General features: G+C 45.9%; 3 protein-coding genes across 3 annotated transcripts; all 3 read left to right on the forward strand.

Moving 5' to 3' along the window:
- The first annotated feature begins 949 nt into the window (after window positions 1-949).
- On the forward strand, window positions 950-2,289 carry LOC104550146 (C-type natriuretic peptide 1). Its single transcript, XM_010198838.2, has 2 exons — window positions 950-1,042; window positions 1,984-2,289. Exons 1-2 carry the CDS (start codon window positions 950-952, stop codon window positions 2,287-2,289), a joined length of 399 nt encoding a protein of 132 aa, XP_010197140.1.
- Window positions 2,290-6,020: 3,731 nt separating this feature from the next.
- Window positions 6,021-6,687, forward strand: LOC133627423 (natriuretic peptides A-like). The gene is made up of 3 exons (XM_062012780.1): window positions 6,021-6,131; window positions 6,245-6,539; window positions 6,662-6,687. Exons 1-3 carry the CDS (start codon window positions 6,021-6,023, stop codon window positions 6,685-6,687), a joined length of 432 nt encoding a protein of 143 aa, XP_061868764.1.
- A 4,477-nt stretch (window positions 6,688-11,164) lies between these two features.
- On the forward strand, window positions 11,165-12,932 carry LOC104552472 (natriuretic peptides A). The gene is made up of 2 exons (XM_010199366.2): window positions 11,165-11,284; window positions 12,615-12,932. Exons 1-2 carry the CDS (start codon window positions 11,165-11,167, stop codon window positions 12,930-12,932), a joined length of 438 nt encoding a protein of 145 aa, XP_010197668.2.
- Window positions 12,933-18,997: the final 6,065 nt, after the last annotated feature.

The raw sequence follows: 18,997 nt of genomic DNA on the forward strand, positions 1-18,997 counted from the left end.
ACATTTCATAGAATTAATTCTGCTTGATGCTGGTGCTTCAATTCATCAGAAATAATAGAAACCCCAAACAAACACAAAACCACAACAACAAACCCCACCAGACACACATTCTGATCCTGCAGCTTTTTCATTTCCCTGTAACTGTACATGTGGTCAGAAAGATGGTCAGACTCATTTCAGATTTAATACAAATCATGCCTGATAAACTGAGAAAGAACACACAGAAGTGGTTTTAGCTGGATCCAGGGGAGAAGAGGAATTCCTTCCTCAGCTTAAGCCACGTTGAAGCTTTCTCTGCGTGTCAGCCTGGTTTCAGCCACACTCCCTGTCACTCAGGCCAGTAACTAACACAACTTACTTGTCATATTTTTAGGACTTGGATTTTCCTCCTTCTCCTAATCACACTCTTGTGTCTCAGAGGTTACTAATGCCATATTCTTACGTTAGGTAATAACACTTAGTCCTTACATAGCACGTTTTATGAGATCCTCACCCCTCTGATGTGGTGATGTGAGCTGTGTGAACACAATTTGTGTCTCACCTCACTTTACACTTCTCTTCCAGTTATTTTTTTCTGGATGGAAACAAAGAGTTTAGCAGTCAGCCCAAGGAACACTGAGCTGAGCAAATTGACAGACACAAGTGGTACCAAGACAGCAGGCTGCAGAGACCTTCAGATTCCCAGCAACAGAATGATGCTGCACTGCCTAAGTGTACAATGCTCCTTCTCTTTGCCATCAGAAAAAAAAGAACTATTTCCTCCCTCCTCCTCCTGGGAGAATGAAAACAGATCAGAACCTCAAACCAATCCTTGCACTGGCAGGAGCTCAAAAGGTATGTTTGGGAGGGGTTGGAGGAAGATATAAAGGCTGGTAGCTGGAGACACAGAGCAACACTAAACTGGGAGAGACTCAAAGGGAGGAGGAATCAGAGACACCAAAGCCTGAAGATGAACCTGAAACTTCTTTCTTGCCCTGGATTTCTTCTGCTGCTGATTATGAGTCAAAACCAGGCAAGGGCCAGGCCCATTTCCAGCTTACAGGTAAGTGACTGCCTGCTCAATTAGATACTTCAGATTAGCTCCATTTCTTCCAACCCTAACTAAAGCAGTAGGAGACACTCAAAGAGATTGTGACAGTGGGAACCTAGAGGTGGGCAGACACAGTTATTACATGGAGAGACTAAAGAAATCAGTGATTAGGTTTAAATTCTGATGACATGAGGCAATTGAAAGGAAAATGTTTTTTCTTGTGGGGTGAGTTTGGAGATTGCAGCTTGAGGGTCATCCTGTGACTGACTGAAGTAATAAACTTTTGGAATAAAAGGAGTTTTTTTGGAAGGACTCTGATCCAGAGCCTCAGAGCAGTCACCTGCATGCTCCTCCCTGAGCCCCTGGTTTAAGCTGTAAAAGGAATTAACAGGATGTACCTGCATCTTATCCTCAGCTCAGCAGTGCAGGACTTTCCCTGCTTGAGAGTCCCAGAGGCCAAACATGAGAAAAGGAGAAAGTGTCTATGTGTGTGTCTGTATTTGTGTGTGCAGGAATTTCAAGTCATTAGGGAAACACATTTTAGCTACATGACTAGGGATCTGGTATTCCCAAATATGAAGCAACCTCCCAATCTGTGAAGAAACCTGTCATCCTTCTAGCACCAATTTCAATGTGTCTCCTGTCATTGCATGGCTTCTCTTATCATTCCAGGGTATCAACCATTTTTTCTTGTTCCCTATTCCCTCTTGACCAAGCCTCCTTCATTATCTTTCACAACTTATCCAATACTCCAGTTCCCCAGCTGCAGGAAAGATTTCACTGTCAGTTTGTCAGCTCAGAACCATAGAATACAGTAACAGCATAGAGCCTTAGAGCATTTTGAGAGAGCATCCACTGCTCAGAGCATTTTGGTGAGCCAGAAGAAACTAAAGATAACCATGAAGCCCCTCCTTTTTCTTCTCTCCTCTCTCTCCACCTTTCTCTTTCTTCAGAGTCTGTCCAAACTCTTAGATGAGGACCTGGAGCATCCTCTGGTCTCAGAAGAGAGGGACCATAAGCAAGACAACATGATCCCAACAGGTGCCTTTGATCAGCAAGATGCTGAACTCCAGTGGACCCGAAGCAGCAGAGACCAGCCTGAGAGCATGTCCATGGGTGACAGCTCTGTCCAGAGGTTCCTCAGCGACCTCCTAAGCTTACCCCGCAGATACCAAGGCAGAAGCAAAAAGGGGCTCTCCAGGGGCTGTTTTGGTGTCAAACTGGACAGGATTGGGTCACTGAGTGGACTGGGATGTTAACTGCTTGCTATGGTAAGAAAGTCAGAAGCAGGTATTCTGTGTGTTTGTGAATAACTCAAATATGCAGAAGAGTAAATTTAATCCAGCTTTAAGGGAATGGTGCCTTTTATGTTCCCATTGGTGCCTTTTATGTTCCCATTGCAAACACAGCTTACTAATTTCACCCTCCTCAAAATTCACTGTCATCAAATGCGCACTTTAAACTTGTGAATGCCACATCTCTGCTTTACCTGCTTTCACTCCTGTTTCCAAGTCAGCTGTATGCATTTCATCTTGCCACAGAAGCCAGATCAGAGAGGTTTTCACCAGCTCCCCAGAGATGCTTGTGTCAATCCAAAGAAACTCTCAGCAGAACAGTGGAGCCGAACCTGGCCCTAGAACAGTAAGAAATCAGTTAATTTCCATGTGTGAAATCCTGTCCACTTCTTTCTTTTACTTATTTCTCTGCTTTCTTGACAGGACTGACTGAGCTTTCAAAGGACCTGTTGCCTTTCAGTGAGATATTCAGCCCTTATTCACACTGGCTTTACCAATCCATTTATCACACAATGTACTGAGCAAACTGCACCCCACCTCTCCCCAACAGAAGACACCATTGCTGTACTGCCTATTTCTCTCAGAGTAACAACTTGTGAACATCTATCTGAAATATAATTACAAGATCACATTTGTAGTCTTTGTGAACTAAATGTGTAAACAAATGAGCCTCATGACAGCACAGATAATAAACTGTTTTCCATGATTTGGTGAATTTGCTTCAAGCCTTTGCTGTGATTCTTTCATGTATCATTCCTGAAACTGTCCCCAGTTTGCAGTTAAACACAATCCACTAGACTTCCAAAGCATTTCAGAGGGCTGCTCTCTGTAAAAAGGACTTTTCAGCTGGTCTTAAGAGAACAAACCAAACCAAAAGGACACACAGTCAAACAATCCCTTCTTCTTACCAAAAGAACCTTTCTGAAGTTAAGATATTACTGTTTAAACATAAATATACCAGGAACAAGACTGACATAGCCATGTTCACAGAAGAGCCATAAGAAACCAGGACACAAAGCCCCAGGTCTTTGAGTGCCACAGTTTGAGCTGAAAGGTTAGATGTCTTAGCTGGTTTCAGCAGAAAGCTGATACTTTGCAGCTGGATGTGCCACAGAGGAAAACAATTGTTTCTTACTAATATATCTTATCATTTAAAGAAAGTTTGAGGACACCCTACTCTTCCACAGACAGATCCAGGTAGTGAAAAGTACTTTTCCAACAAAAAAGTCGAGATGACACCAAAAACTGTACCTTACTGTTCTATTTTTTAAGTAAACCAAGCATTGACTGAATCTAACAATGAACAAATCGGAGCACAGCTGCTTGGCAAACATCCTGAGCCAAAAGAATTCCCTCTGAAGGCTGATTTGCCAAGATCATGCCTAATGCTGATGAGAGCTGAACTCTGCAAGCAGCCCCATGGAAATCAGTGAGGCTGCTCACACAAATGTCTACAGTGATGGTCACAAATGAAAGCACAGTTGTTCCCTTCCAGTCTTTTGCTTGGAGTGGACAGATGGGCTGTTAATCCACACAGCCCAGGGACATTATGGACATGCCAGTCAGATGGGGGAAGCTCATCTCTAGCTGTGTCATTTCCATCTCCCCTAAGCAGCAGTGCACAGGTTTACACACTAGGATTGTAGAAATTGCTGAGGAGAAAGGCCTGCAATCAAACTACTCCTACATAGAAGGAAACATACAGGTGTCTTCCTCAAATGTGTCTGCTTCTGGGGTACCTGTTCATAGGGGATGTAGGAAGCAATCAAGATTTGGTCTCATCCAAGACTCAAGGCTGCCTCATTTATTATTAGAGGGCCAAGTTATATTATGTCCCTTAGTCATCACAGATCCTTATATGCTCTCCCTGTTTTATCCCTTTCCACTCCTGTCTTTTCCACACACAAAACCAAGGATGATGCACATTCTCAGCTACCTGCTCTTGCTCTGCATCAACACCACATTCCCACCTGACCTGAGCTTCCTTCATTCATGTACCATACTTTCAAAACACACATCTCTTTCCTCTGCCAGATTCTTCTTTGCTGTGATGCTTTAAACAAAACCATTTGCTGACTCTTAAGACTGCTGCATGCAGAGATCATTCTCCCACACCAGTTGATATTGGTAGTTTCCTTCCAATCTACAATAAATTATGTCAACCATGGGTAGATTTGTGGAACAGAAGGACAAGAAAATGGGGGAAAGAGATGTAAAGCCATCCTGTATGTTGTTCCTTCTTCATACAGCACCTAGTAGTAGTAAGTCCACAATGACTTGGTTCAAACCCTCTGAATTCAGGGGAAAAGCTTTCTTTGTCTTTGCTGAGCTTTAGGAGAATCTCTGAAATATGGGCCCAAGGAGAACTCACTGCATATCAAGTGAAATCAGAGATGTATGAGAGTAGTGGTTAAGCAAACAATGAGGGCAGAAGGCAGAGAATTAGTGTAATTGCTTTAATATTACCCAGGTGGTGATTGAAAGGACCTTGTCTGCTACTCTGCCCACTGGATATCATGGGTTCTGCCTTTCATTCTGTAAGCATCTAACAGGGTCATATTGATTTGCACCCCAGGACCAGTGGAAATTGTACTCATTTATAGTTTAAATTTGCCACTTCCACAGGAGAGATGCTGAAAGTTTTGCTGAAAGTTAGTAATGAACTGCTGTCAATCTAAGCCAAAATAAGAGAAAGTTTCTTACAAAAAGGCTGCCTGTTGCAGTCACCAAATTGGTGATTCAGAGGCTTTTATCTGGAGAGTCTGAATACAAAGATCTACAATGTTTCTTTCTTAGAGACTGATCCTTGGGCTCTCTGGAGAGAACATTTGTTCCATAGGAATTTCTCACTCTAACCCAAGATGTAGGAGACAGAACACACCATCATTTACAGGAGAGATGGTGGGATATGAGGAGAGGATGGTGACTGATTCACAGCTGTGACCAAGGCAGGGTTGGAGAGAAAGTCATATAGCAAAGTGTTCATTTATGCCATCACTCAAGGCAGACTTAGGCCACTAAAAGGTTAGTGCCTCTTAGCTCTAGATGGAAGAGTTTGCCAACAACATCAGAGGAAGGAAAGAACAATCATCATATGAACATGCAAGGAAGGAAAATCTCCTAAAGCCAAATATTAGGATGTGGTCTATTCACATAGCACAAAAAATATCCATATAGAGAAGAAAAAGGTGTTGAGAGCTGCTGCAGATAATTCCTGATTGACCCCACCTTCTCTCCCCCATGAAGGAGAAATGATCCATCTCTCATTCCTTTGGAGGGGAAATCATGCCTCTGCTTGGGCCAGCTCACAGCTCCTGCATGTCTGCAGAGATAAGGCAGAGCAGATGGGTAAAAAGCACAAGGTCCTCTCCTACCTAACAGTGATGGAGAGTGGAAGCAGAGGAAATCACTGGGACAACTGCTGCTAGGAGGGGAGGAGATGACTCTGGGCAATTCTCTCCCTCCAGAGGAGACCTGCATTCAGGGGACCCCCCCCTCTCCTGGAGAGTCACCTGTGGGGCCAGTTGTAACCAGTTCCCTTATCGAAGCCGAGAGGCAGAGTGTGGCACTTGGGCTCCTGCGGGGATCTGGCAGGAGGCAGCTGAACTCCCTCGGGGCACAGATTGGGGATATAAGGAGAGGCATCCATGGGCAAACCAGCGACACGGTGCCTAGCTGGGATAGGATAGGGTAGGATGCAGCTCTCGGTTTTCTGTTGCAAGGCCTCGCTGCTACTGCTCGTCCTGCCATGGGCTGGAGCACAGCCCGACGACGGAGAGTACGAGCCGGAGCTGCGGTCCCTGCAGGTACCGGGGCTGGGGCGGCCACCCGCAGCCGTCCCGCCGAGGCGGAGCGGCAGCAGCGGGGATCCCTGTCCCTGCGCCGCGGCTGTGCTCCTCCCCTCTCCTTCTCTGGCCAGGACCTGCTGCAGGCGCTGGGGCAGCTCCGGGACGAGGAAGGGGAACCAGGCCTGGAGGACGAGCCGCTGGCCGGGGCTGAGGACGGCGGCTCCGAGTGGGCTCTCCCGGGGGCGGAGGGCGGCCCTCCGGGTGTCCCGCTGCCCGAGCACGGCCAGACCCAGCCTGCGGAGGGGCAGAGCCAGTGGAGGAGCCTCCTCTCCTCCTACAGACGGAGGCACTTCTCCAGCTGCTTTGGGACCAGGATGGAGAGGATCGGCGCGCAGACGGGGCTGGGATGCAACCAGTACAAAGCCCGTAGGTCCCTGCTTAGAGCCCGCGGCACGGGCGAGCGGGGGAGGCTGCGGCGGCCGCGGGGAGCAGCCGCTGTCCCCGGCTGAAAGCGGCTCCCCCAGCAGCTCTCGCCTCTTCTCTCCCAGGTTTCTGGAGGAGAGGGAGAAGCTGAAGCCGGGACCAGCTCCCAAGCGCTCCCTGAGCCTCCAGCCTGGTGTCCTGCAGCCAGGCAGCCAGGCAGCCCAGGGAGCGGGATATGAGCAATAAACTTTTGTATAAAGCTTGCATTGCCTTGCGGGGGTGTTCTCTTTTTCGGCCATGGTGTAGCACACAGGCAGAAGATACAGAAATTCCCTCCTTTCCCTCTGTCCTAAGGGGTCGATCGCGACCCTGGACAGAGAATCCCATCTCGTCCACACAAGCCTTTGCTGGTCGGTTACAGCAACAAGGATGGTGGTTGCATCCTTTCGGGACAATGACCAGTGCAGTGACCCTTCCCACTGCGCTGAAGAGCCGCTCTCAGGCACCGATGCCAGCTCTGGCACCGTGGCAGCGAGCTGAGATGCCTTTCCCAAAGGCTTCACGGCTGCTAGCTGTGAATCCTGCCAGGAGGTGGGCACTGGGCTTGGGGTTAACTCCAGGTACTGTCTCACGGGCTATGCCACCGGTATGAGTGCCAAGTTTGGCAGAGCGGGGTGCCAAAGGGGTGCCGCTAAGGACACGGGATGCCGCTAAGGACAGAAGGGCTAAATAGCTTTAAAAAGACATTTGGCAGGGGCTGCTGAAGAGCTGCTGCTGCGGACGAAGGGCCGGGAGGCGTTCAGGACCCGGGACAGACGCCGGCCGCCCCGCACGCCGAGCGCCGGCCCCATCGGGCTCCCGCCGGCTGCCTGGGCTCGGCCTCCCTTCCCCTCGGGCACAGCTTCCCTGGCCCAGAGTAGCTCACACGACCGCTGCTCCCCAAACTCATGTCACTGGGCCTGAGCAAGTCCCCTTGCTCTTTGGCCCGGGTTTTGTGCAAAAGCTGCTCCCGACAAAGCTGCAAAGCACAGGGAGCCCGAAACACACAGAAAGGCTCAGGGCATTGCCAAACTTCGTGCTCTAAAGGAGCTGAGAGAGGCAGGGATTGTGTCACCTGCACTGAGCCTGCAGAGTCCAGCAAAGGAAGAGGCAGCCACATCCTAGGGACAATATATCCTCAGCAGTGAGAGAAACAATCCATGTTTGGGATGAAAATAAGCTTTCTCCCCCACCCCCATGGAAAAAATGAGGCACCACTTAAGTATTTTAATTGCTGTAGAGCCTGTCCTATGATCCTGGTGCTGCATGCCCTGCACCAGACATTATTCAATTTCCCTTTTATTTCCTGCACTGATGGCCTCATCTTTTAATTTCCTTCTTAATCTAACCAAATTGCGAGGCAGGGAAAGAGCTTGGGTAGGGTATGGCATGGTCCTCTCAAAGGGTTGAGTCACTGAGAGATGAAAGGAATCCAAGTCCAGCCTCTTTCCAAGGATAGGACTGCAAAATCTCTTTGCAACCACCTCTGGCACTTTTTTGCTGCACACTGGCAATAGGAAGACATTGCTGGAAGGGTGGGCAGCAGGTACAGGCATCAATTAGGACAGATCTATCAGCAGAAGCGATTCACAGGACTTACAGTCCTTAGCTTTACAGGGATGAAAACAAAGGACAACTCATCATCCTGCTGGGGAAGGGGCTGTGTCACCCTTGGCTGAGCCCTACCTGTATAACATCCTCCTCCTCCTCACAGAGATCCACACAGGAGAGTGCCAGCAGCACCCCTGCTGCTCTCCTGCTTTGCTCTGAGTAACCATTGCTGCTTTCTAATGAAGTCTCACGTCCCCACACCTCGCATCTCACACCCTGGGATGCTGGGAAAATGTGCCCACTTCCCAATCCTAAAACTAGTCACAGTATGCTTTTTGTAAGAACCTGCTGCCCTGTTAAGGCTCCCAACAGGGGCTGTATCAGGCAAATACCCAGCTGAACATGGGCAATGCCAGGATCTTGACTATCTGCTGCTGAACTATAAAGCCTAAAGTTCACATGAATCTTGCCAGGGTGATGATACTGAGATAACAAAAGTAAACAAGCAAGGGAGCTTTATAGCTTCAACAAAGACGAGTTCTGACATTTTATACTCCATTTACTGTGGCAGAACTGCGAGATGGATAACAGAGGGCAGAGTTTGGCGTGGAAAACGTGACTGCTACAGTGATGGTCAGTCATTGTATCCCATCTACATGCTTCTGTACACAGTATATGAAATAGCACACAGAAATCTCCCTGTCTTAGAAAAGCTGAAGTTGGGTCCATACATCTCATTTATCTGCTGTGGAACACAGCAGATGGAAAAAGGAACAAATGAGTCAAAGAAAGGAGTATCTCTGAGTCCAGGTTATTGAATACAATCCTGGAATGTTAAGATTGTTTCACAGGGACAGGTCACTCCAAGCTGAATTTCACACCTGTGAGCAATATCCCTGTTTCTCAGTTTCTTGCTGCTGGGTTTGTGCCTCAGGGTTTGTTTTACAGATGTGCTGAGCTCTCAGGCGAAACTCAGATCAAACAGAAAGTTTTAGCACCGAGACAGCACTAGAGACCACTTAGCGGCTTGGGGGATGAAAGGAAAGAAACACAAAATAAAACAGTAACAGATTCTAGTTCTCTTATATTGGACACACAATCTTAATGAATACTTCTGGTTTAATCTCTCACACTTTCTCAGTTTACAAAAGCAAGTTCTGCCCTGGCACAAACACACGCCCCCAAGCACAGTGATTGGAACTAATTAGCGAATTATACAGGTAGTGCTGGATGGAGTGTTAAACTACAGCAAAACAAAGCTATCAGGATCTTACTTCTTCCTTAATAGCACAATATGAGAAGGTTTTGGGACATACAATTATACAAAAAAACAAGTAGTGCCTCCATGTGCTGAAAAAAGAAAGCACTGGGGAGAAACAGGGAGTGCTCTTATAATAAAGAGCTCCATTGGAAGAGTTGGGCTGATTTGGGGCTGTGTTAGGAGAAAGTAGCATTTGAGTTTGATTTCACAACCTTGAGAATGCCCTTTCTAGGATAATTTTGGTGGCAGATCATGTGAAGAGTGTGTGAATATGTTTGTACACAAACACTGTATTAAGACATTTAAGACCTGAGAAATATTTTATTGTTCTGTTATTATTTAGAGACTGTAAGCAGGAGACTCTCTATTTTTACTTTATATTTTGATATTATTTCTACATTTATATTAGTATTAAAAGGCAACAATTTATTACCAGACTGACATGTTTGACTTGCTCATATATTCACCTCTGTTTCAAATTGGAATAACAAGAAATGTTAGGCAAATGCAGGATAAACAAAATGAGTCATGATTTACAACTCTGGAAAAAAGAGAAGTTTTTAGTTGCACTTACAAGCACAAAGACAAGGCTGGAAGAGGAATTTGCAGCAAATCTTCCTTTCTGTAATATCTCACTTAAGCACGGGCAGTTTTTAGCTAATCTTGAAAACTTCAGCTCTCAAAGAAACAAAGACATACTTTTTGTTCTCTATTGAAAACTCAGCACTTCATTTTATCCCCTCCCAAAATACACAGCTACACAACTTCAGTCATTCTTCCTTGGGGCCCGATTCTGATACCTTTGCTGAATAGCACCCAAAGTCCTCATGGAGCAAGCTGCTGTGTGATGGTACAAGAAGATTATTCCTGAGTCTGATCATCTCTTCTTTAAACTTTAATAATGTAGGGTCATTAGCTTCGATGTTTAAAGAAATCCCATTGCTTTTAACATTCAGCTGTTAATAAAGACTAGAGGTTTTCAGTGGTGCCCAAGTCAGTCGTCCTGAGGGGCTGGAGACTCGGTGTCCCTGAAGAGTCAATCTAGACGTTATCGTCGGTATCGAGGTGCAGATCAGGGTGTCTCTGTTGTTGGCAACGTACAAGATACAAAGCCTCAATGGTGAGATCACCTCAAGAGCAAAGGGAAAAGAGAAGTGGCCCAAACTTGGGATTTTCAGCACACTCCATGGTATGTGGTGGCTGTGTATATTCCATATATAGAAGGAAAGTGTGCACAATACTTTGGGTGTCCTAAAAGCAGATTTATCTTCAGCCTTTACTCTCCACCAAATACTGATCTGGAAAGCCTATTGTTTTCCCTATAAAAAGGTAATTTCCCTATGGAAAGCTTCCAATTGAGTAGAGTTTAGAGCAGTTTCAGGGTTGTTTCCCTTCTCTGTAAATCTGACCACAGGGGTCTCTTGAAAGAAAATTGCTAAGAATTTCCAACTGGACTGTGTAATCACAGCGCCTGGTATCAAGAGGAGGGAGAGTGACATGAAATCACTGACTTGTGACATACATTCCTCAGCAACAGCAGCTGCTGCCTAATGACAGCTAATAAAGGGAATCTTCCCTTGACAGAGCTGCATGCCTGCAGTGGGACTGGAATGTGCCCCAGATAAATCCACTGATAACCTAGGAAGCAGAGATCACACCCAAAGAGTATAAAAGACAAGCTTCGGAAGAGAGAGGATAGGACAAGGAGGAGAGAGACCTGAAAGGACATCTCAGAAGAAACAGCTTCAACTTCCCTATTCCATACGAACTCAGCGCCATGGACACTAAAGGCTCATTTTCCTGTGGCTTCCTCTTGCTGCTGCTCATCCAGCTCCAGACCAGCAGAGCCAACCCGATCTACAACCTCAGCCCTGCCAAAGAACTGGCCAGCATGGAGGTGAGGACTCTCTCCTTTTGTAAGGTTAAACTTTTGGGGTGCTTAGTGGAGTGTGAGGTGGTGGTTTTGCCTTTCTTTTGCACAATGGGATAGACACATCAGCTACTACATGCTGAGGGACAAAGCCTCGGTTCTTCCCAGGGGTCCAAAGAAGCTCCATAGAGCCGCACGCTCCAGTGCTGGGGTCAACTGAGCTCCTGGGTAGCAGCAGGAAACAAAGTTCTGATGTTGTGGGATGTTTGCACTGGGTTTTTGGTTCTTCTCTCAAAGATCCACCTTCCTGGGAGCAAAGTCCCAGAGAAGGAAAAGAACCATCATAGCACAAATAGAAACCTCGTAGGTGGGCTCCTGCTTGTCCCCCTAAATGGCAGGAAGAGTGAAGCAGGAGAGCTAAATGCCTCTAGTTTTGGGGATTTAGGAGAACTGCCTGCATGTGGATTGGACATGAGGAGGTAAAGTGGAACACTCAAAGTCCAGCTTTTCTAGAAGTTGCTAGAAGAATAATTTGATAATTTAGTGATCCAGAAAAGTCTCTTTCTAGAGCTATGAAATGCCCAGGTGCATGCTTTAATGAACGATAGAGAACATTAATTGTTGCAGCACGATACAAACCTTTGGAGTCTTGCAAGATGAATTCTGAAAGGTCAAACCTTTCCTTGGACTGGTACCAGTGACCAGCTTCTCACACCATCAGACTCAGAACAAACTCGTTGAGATGATTAAGAATTAGGATGATTTAGCCAAAGCTAAAACTGCCCCATGCCTCTAGGCTGTTTCCAGCAGCCAAGAGTGGCTTTCAAATACATTCTCGGTCAAGCAAGACATAAGGCTCACTCCACTCTAGAGACGGACAATAAGATTCCTCTGTTTGGTTGAGCTGCCCTTGAGGAGGTTATCTGATCCCTATTATAAGAATTATAAAGCTTTAAAAAAATACAGAGAAAGGCAACTGCTGGCAAGCAGCATTGGAGACAACTTGTGAGCACATGGATTCGGAGGTACTTTGAGGTGTTGTACCACTGGTGGGTTCAGTACTATCTCCCTTGTGCACCTCAAACTTTGCTTTTTTTTCCTCTGCTAAGAACTCCCCTAACCTCACAAGTAAGATACACTTTGATGTCAAGCTGTTTCATTCAGCTCTCAGCTAGAACTACCCATAGGTGGAATTAACATGAACAGGGATTTACTGCAGAGCACAGAGCTCAAGTACTACCAGAACCCTGAGATCCAACCTGATAGTCTCCCCAGGGCTGGCTATTGCAGCATTGACAAATGCAGAACTGTATGATCACAAGATCAGGAGTTTCATTATATTAATCCTCTCTTTTAGGCTCTGCTGGAGAAACTGGAAGATAAGTTTGCAATGATTGAAGCCCTGGAGTCTAATCCTGACCTGCAAGAATCCAAAACCCAGGAGGAGACCCTACCAGAACTCGTGGATGACAGTGATGACCAGAACGTTGAACCCAGGCTGGCTCCCAGCAACTCTCTGTCGTACAGGGACCCCTTCCTCAAGAGACTGAGGGGGCTGCAGATGCCCAGGATGATGAGAGATTCTGGCTGCTTCGGGAGGAGAATTGACAGAATCGGCTCCCTGAGTGGAATGGGTTGCAATGGTGAGTCCCACCTAAGCCATTTTGCCAAATAGAACAGACTTTGTCACATGATAAAGGAAGAGCAGTTTCTCCTTTAAGTCTTTAATAAGGCACAGTTTGAGAAAGAAATTCCTTTTAGAGTAATAGTTAAGCTAATATTGGTTTCTCAAATGAAACCTGGTGCCTTATCAGTTTTGTAGGTGAAAGCTAACAATGGTGGTGGATACTGAGACAGAAACAGATGCTAGTAACATTTATTTCATGTTTGGCTTACAGGTCCTAGGAAGAATTAGGATAAACCTCCCTATACTCTGCTCTGAAGAATGCTTTACAGTACCTGTTCCTCCCAAGATGAAAGCCAGATGCTTTCTAAGATCTTCAACAGAAAGTGATTCCTATTTATTGTTATTTATTTATTTATTTATTTGATTTTTTAAAAAAGAATATTTCTTACTCTAGCACCAAAAGATCATCTTTAAATAAAACTAACACATTAGACATCTATGCTGGACCTCTCTCCTGTCTGATTGTATTTTCCTGAAGTCAAAAGCCTATGTTTTACTGGCACTCTGGTGTCCACAAAGCCAGATCTTACTTACACAAGACAAAGAAACTGGATAGAAATGAAAATGAGTTGTTTTACTGGAGTTTTTCCCCTCTGCACTAAGAAATTATAACAGATTAGCAAGGAAAAAAGCTTGCTCAACATTGAAAAACCCAACATGAGCCCACCTATAGACAGGGTTTCAGTAACAAGAGAGTCCTTTTGCTGCTGTAGATATTCAGTTAAGGGAACTGCCACAAATGCCACATGTAAGCAAAATTGACATGAAAGGAAATAGGAATAATAGTAAAAAAGAAATAAGAATCATAACACTCCATAAGCTTTAAGATAACCAGAGGGAGGAAAGGGAATTCATTGTATATGCTTCCTAGCACTGACCAAATAAAGGTTACGAGCATCAACAGAAAGATACATCATTAACTGTGTCTTGTCTCACTCTGCATGTGGCTGAGGTGCCTATTCCCAGTGTTTCTTGGTGGATCCTCAACAGGGTTGAATAATATCCCACTATTTCTCATGCAAGGGCAGGTGGGATCACTAATAACAAAGCAGCTGTATATAACATTTATCATTTTCTGGCAATGGCCCCTCATAAAGTTGTTCTAAACATGGATCACTGCAAGTCTGATAAAGGTTTCATTTCACACCTATGATCTGAATTTGGCCCAAATCACATTCTCCACCTCCCACAAATAGGGTTATATTGCCCAGATATACATGCCCACATCCAGTTAGCACCCCAAGGACCAAACAGCTTGAATTCCCAAGTCAGCCACAGCAATAGCACTGAGCCCAAGCTCATCACAGCTGTTCTGTGACTGCACATACTGCTGGAAACTGTTATTTTGAGCACCTAATTTTGGGTGTCTTTCCCAGCATCCATGACTCAAGCAGTCTGGAAAGCTCATTCAGTGCCTAAGAAGACAGCAGCACCAGGACACAACTGCAGAAGTCTAATTCTGGCTTTGCCTATGCATATGAACACAGGGAGAGGAATGATACTTAGTCACGATAGCCTACGGGGAGGCAGATGTGCCAGAACCATAACAGTTGCTGACAACAGCTTTCAGAAACCATAGCTACAGTGAAACCCTAAGCTGGAGTGCTGAATGGCACAGCACTCCTGCACATGCCTGTTTACAGCTAAGGCTGCTGTACCACTTTAATAGAGCTCATGTCACACGTCACATTTCTGACAAGCCACCCTCCCAGTCACTCCCTGTACTGCTGACATGGCCTCAGAGAGGCACCTGCCACGTGGTCCTCGTGATCCTTCCCTAGGGAAAGAAGGGCAGAAACCTGCTCTGAGGGAATCATTTTGCTCTGCTCCAGTGGGAAACAACACCTAGTGTGATACAAATCACATGTCAGAGCCTCTCCTTCCAGCAGCACCAGCCAAAGATAAAACACTCCCTGCAATATGACCCACACAGGTTTCCCTGGCAGGAGAACAGATTCCCAGGCCAAGAGATATCACCTACCATGAGACATCTCTGCAGTGAAAAGCTACAGTGCCTTTGCATTTACTCAGAGGAGGTTTTACAAATCAAGTTGAAGTCACTCTTAGAGGAACCTTTGTGGAGATAATGGGGCTTTGTCTTCTCAAACAGGCTTTCCAAACACACCCCAGCAGCCTCCTGCTTCCTGTTGTACCAAGACAGGAACACACAGGTGGATCCCTCCATGCTAGCAAAGGGCAACAGCCTGACTTCCCATGTGCTGCTGTAAAGGAAAGTAAATAAATCCCTGTGCTCTGACAAAAACAGCCCTTGCTGGAGCTGAATTTTACCCAATCAAGCAAAACTTGCATAGACACTGTAAATTGTCCCTCCCTGACAGCCCCTCAAGGCACAAAACACTAATGAGTTCAGTGGAATGTGCTAAAAATGGCAAGAAGAGTTGGCACTGCCTGACCCAAAGCCAGGTGGGTCCAGTATTAACAGTGAGCCAGTTCCCGGTGGAATAAGTCTGTATTGGCTTGCAGACAGGATGTTAATAGACCCTGCAGTCTGGGAGAACCTAATTGAGTCGGCAATCTAGGAAAAAAAGCATCTCTGTGGGTGGATTTTTACTGCTATTCCCATAAACACAGTGAGCTGTAAAGCTGCCTCAGGGAAATCTCACAGTCAGGTCAGAATAGGACTGAACACAGAAACAAGCGCTTAGAAAAGCTGAATGAGAGCAACTTAGCACAGATTGGCTCTACAGGCAAAGAGCATCACCCCCAAGGACGAGCAAAGCTCCCACTGTTGCTGTGAGAGCTGGATCAGGGAACAGTCTGGGGAACAGTCAGCTTCAAATAAGCACAAAGACAAAAGCAGCCCACTGCTTATGGAGAAGGCAAGGAGAGCTGAAAGCTCAGTGTCTCTCTAGAGCTGTACCGATTGCTTTCTCAAGAGGGTACCTATAGAAAACCTAAAAGGTCCCACTAGGAACTTGCTGTCACTGAGTCCAGAGATTTTATCCTATAGGTGCAGAAATGAAGGATCTTGGAGCAAGAGAGCAATTGAATTAATGTATCATCTGTTCCACAGAACAGCCACACACCCTGTGACTCAGTGGTATCAATAGCTCTGCTCTTCACCAAAGGTCAACAGGCTGACCTGAACTATAGCATGGGATGCACTACATGTTTGTGCTCCACCTTACTTTGCAGCAACTTGGACTTGTGTTCATGGCTCAAAAATTCAAAGGACAGTTCTGTCATCTCATATACACTTCAGGTGCTGATGTGGTCCATAAAAGGGTGCAAGTATTCCTTTTTAACTAGGCCCTGCTCTCTTCCAACAGTAGTCAGTTCTGCAGACTCACATCTCAGTGTGAGGCAGCTTCCTTCAGGTTTGTAGTGGATCTGCCTTTGGTGCCTGTAAGTTTTGGAAACCAATCCTGGTAGAACTTTTTGGAGGAAAACATGGGATTAGAATGGAGAAGAAACAAACAGTACTAAACTCTTGGGAGAGCATGAACTGAAGATATGTTAGTCTTCAGTTCTACACTATTTCCTCCTGAGTCTTCACATCTATCCAAGACACATCTCATGTCTTCTAGAGAAACTTCCCATAGGGGAAGGTAAGGTTGGTGATGAAAAGGCTAGTGGCCATGCAACCAAACAAGCTCTTCAGAGTTTTGGTTTAGGAACTGTGCTGTGAGATAGCCCAAAGACAGAGAATCAGCACAGCTTATAATTATAAGCAATTCATAAACTGTCTAACCATGGGATGCCTTTGGGACAAAGCTGTCACTGCAGAGCAGGAGCTGATGTCAAAAACAGATAATGTAGGTTAGGTTCCAAGTAACTATTTGGCACTGAGCATAGGGTAGGATCCTGAAATCTTGCCCACCCCCACCCTGTCAGACATCAGAGTGCTTTATAAACCTTTATCAACCTCCAGAATGCAGCACCCAGGACACATCCAAGTGCTACCAAGCCTATCGCACAAAGGAAGTAATATCCCAGTGGGATCAGAAAAGATGAGGCTAACACCCTCCACCCAGCTCTAATGACATTTGCCACCTCCTGCAATGCCAGACTTCATACTCACTTCCTAATAGCTTCTGGCAGTAACCCTGACTGGCAGTGCATAATTCAGCAGCTTTCTTCCCTTTGAACTCTGAAATGCAGTAATTACAGCCGCGTGCTTCACGCACGCTGCAAGGCCTGAGCCTCACTTGGGACAGTGGTCTGGTTGCTGTGGGTTTGGCTTTTTTTTTTCCAAATTAGATTTGACAGTTTCTTTCCTTCCTCAGACACTGCACTATCCCTTTCCAGCTTCCCACTAGATGAGATGTTTCACTGAAATCCCACGCTGCAGGCAAGAATACCCAGAGGAGTTATCACCACTGCTTCATTTCTCAGAGAAATCACATGTGAAATATAGGGCTCATATCCTTGCTGCTGCAGGGAAGGTGGACCTGTGGCAATTTGCATAACAATCTGGCCCTATCCAGCTTGCTTGATTTACTTTCACTAAAGCTTGGCCCTCGAAGGCCTTTGCTGATTGACATCTACTTGATAAGTGTGTCTCAGTCATCCTAGGCAGACAGGAATATGCTGGCACTATGCCCAAAGACAGAGGCTACCTGCAGTCTGGTCCTACAGTTCAGAATCCAGCAGAAAGACTGTTGACAGCCATGCTGAGAACAGCCTCTCCCTGAGTCTCCTGCATGCTTACCTACAGGCACAGCTCCCAACAGTTGGCATCCACCTATCCAACACTTGTCTCAATTTTCACACCAAAGAAGGAAGAGTCCAGAGGCAATGCTGAAAGACAAAGGAAGGGGCATCTTTTCTGGAGTTCATCTCACACCTTTGAGGTGTGAAACATCTTGAAACAAGTTAAGAATGTTTCCTGCTGCACAGACTCCCTGGGCTGTCACTCCTTGCCAGAGCTGAACCATTGCCACTCCAGTGACAGCTGCTATAGACAAATAGCTTTAAAAGGGAATCTTCTGCTGGCTTCAAACCCCACTCCTTTACTCAAGCTAGTGACAGAATGGAACAGGCTTTGTTCTTGGGATCTTATTCCTGCCATCATTGCAAACATAAAGAGGTTAAAAGATCTGTCTCACAGTGAGGAGAAGGAAAACACCAGAGTGAAAACTAAAAGACAGGAAGAAAATTTAAGATCATGAGACGGGCTCTGGTACATCACTGCTGGCAAACAAAACTCAGCTGCTGCCTTTGGTCCTTTCCACTGATTACTTGTGATGGTTTCTGAGGCCAGCCTTCCCACCATGCTATCTGGACAAAAGGAATTAGTAGAACTGAAGCTCCCAGTGTAAAGAAACACAAGCAAATCAGATCCCCTCTCAACAGTACAACTCACTCTTTGTGAACAGGTTGTATCATGCCTGTATTTTGCTTCCCTAGCAAAAGCTTCTATCCCCGAGTGATATACTTCCACCCCCCCAAAAATCCCCACAAAAGTAAGGCTTGTAGTTGTAATCCTAGTTTGGGGTCTCTTGTGTGGGAAGGAAGGAGGATTTGTAAGATCTTCCCCCTACCTTCCCATCTCCTGAATGCTGCCTTGGAAACGAGCAGAACTCTGTATAGAAAAAGCAGGGTTGGGAGGGGCTAGTGAGAAGGCAGCTCTGGTCAGACCTGGTATGCAGGGAATTGAGAAAAAACAAAAGAAAGGTAAAATCAACGTGTACAGTCAGCCATCCCACACAGATATCCTCTGGTGTAGACACCAAGGAGCTGCTGGAGGAGTCAAGAGTCTCAGGGTTGTTGTCTCTTTTCTGTTAGTCATGAGTTCTTCAACACAATGTTGTTTTCTGTGTTCATCTATTCAAACTGGCATAAATGTGTTCCAGCCTCCTGCTCCTAGATGGTTAAGAATCACCAAAATGTGTGTTAAACCACAGAGCCCACACAGTGATCATGCTTTTATTTCTGCAGCTCTGAAACCTCCTGGAGAAAGGGAGATCCTGCTTAAACAGTCATCTCAACATCCAAACCTCACAAACTGAAACCCTCCCGCTTCCCAGTCGCTGGTGGAACTCGCTGCCATCTCATTCCAGCTAGGAACAAACTTTTTTCACACAGTGCAA

Source organism: Colius striatus, chromosome 21, assembly GCF_028858725.1.
Source record: "Colius striatus isolate bColStr4 chromosome 21, bColStr4.1.hap1, whole genome shotgun sequence".
NCBI lineage: Eukaryota > Metazoa > Chordata > Aves > Coliiformes > Coliidae > Colius > Colius striatus.

Bases quoted from the DNA above. Each gene is read 5' to 3' on its own strand.
- LOC104550146 (XM_010198838.2), top strand. From the start codon at position 950: ATGAACCTGAAACTTCTTTCTTGCCCTGGATTTCTTCTGCTGCTGATT. The intron at 1,043-1,983 runs GTAAGTGACTGC...CTCTTTCTTCAG, and splicing joins GGCCCATTTCCAGCTTACAG to AGTCTGTCCAAACTCTTAGA.
- LOC133627423 (XM_062012780.1), top strand. From the start codon at position 6,021: ATGCAGCTCTCGGTTTTCTGTTGCAAGGCCTCGCTGCTACTGCTCGTC. The intron at 6,132-6,244 runs GTACCGGGGCTG...TTCTCTGGCCAG, and splicing joins CGGAGCTGCGGTCCCTGCAG to GACCTGCTGCAGGCGCTGGG. The intron at 6,540-6,661 runs GTAGGTCCCTGC...CTTCTCTCCCAG, and splicing joins ATGCAACCAGTACAAAGCCC to GTTTCTGGAGGAGAGGGAGA.
- LOC104552472 (XM_010199366.2), top strand. From the start codon at position 11,165: ATGGACACTAAAGGCTCATTTTCCTGTGGCTTCCTCTTGCTGCTGCTC. The intron at 11,285-12,614 runs GTGAGGACTCTC...CCTCTCTTTTAG, and splicing joins AAGAACTGGCCAGCATGGAG to GCTCTGCTGGAGAAACTGGA.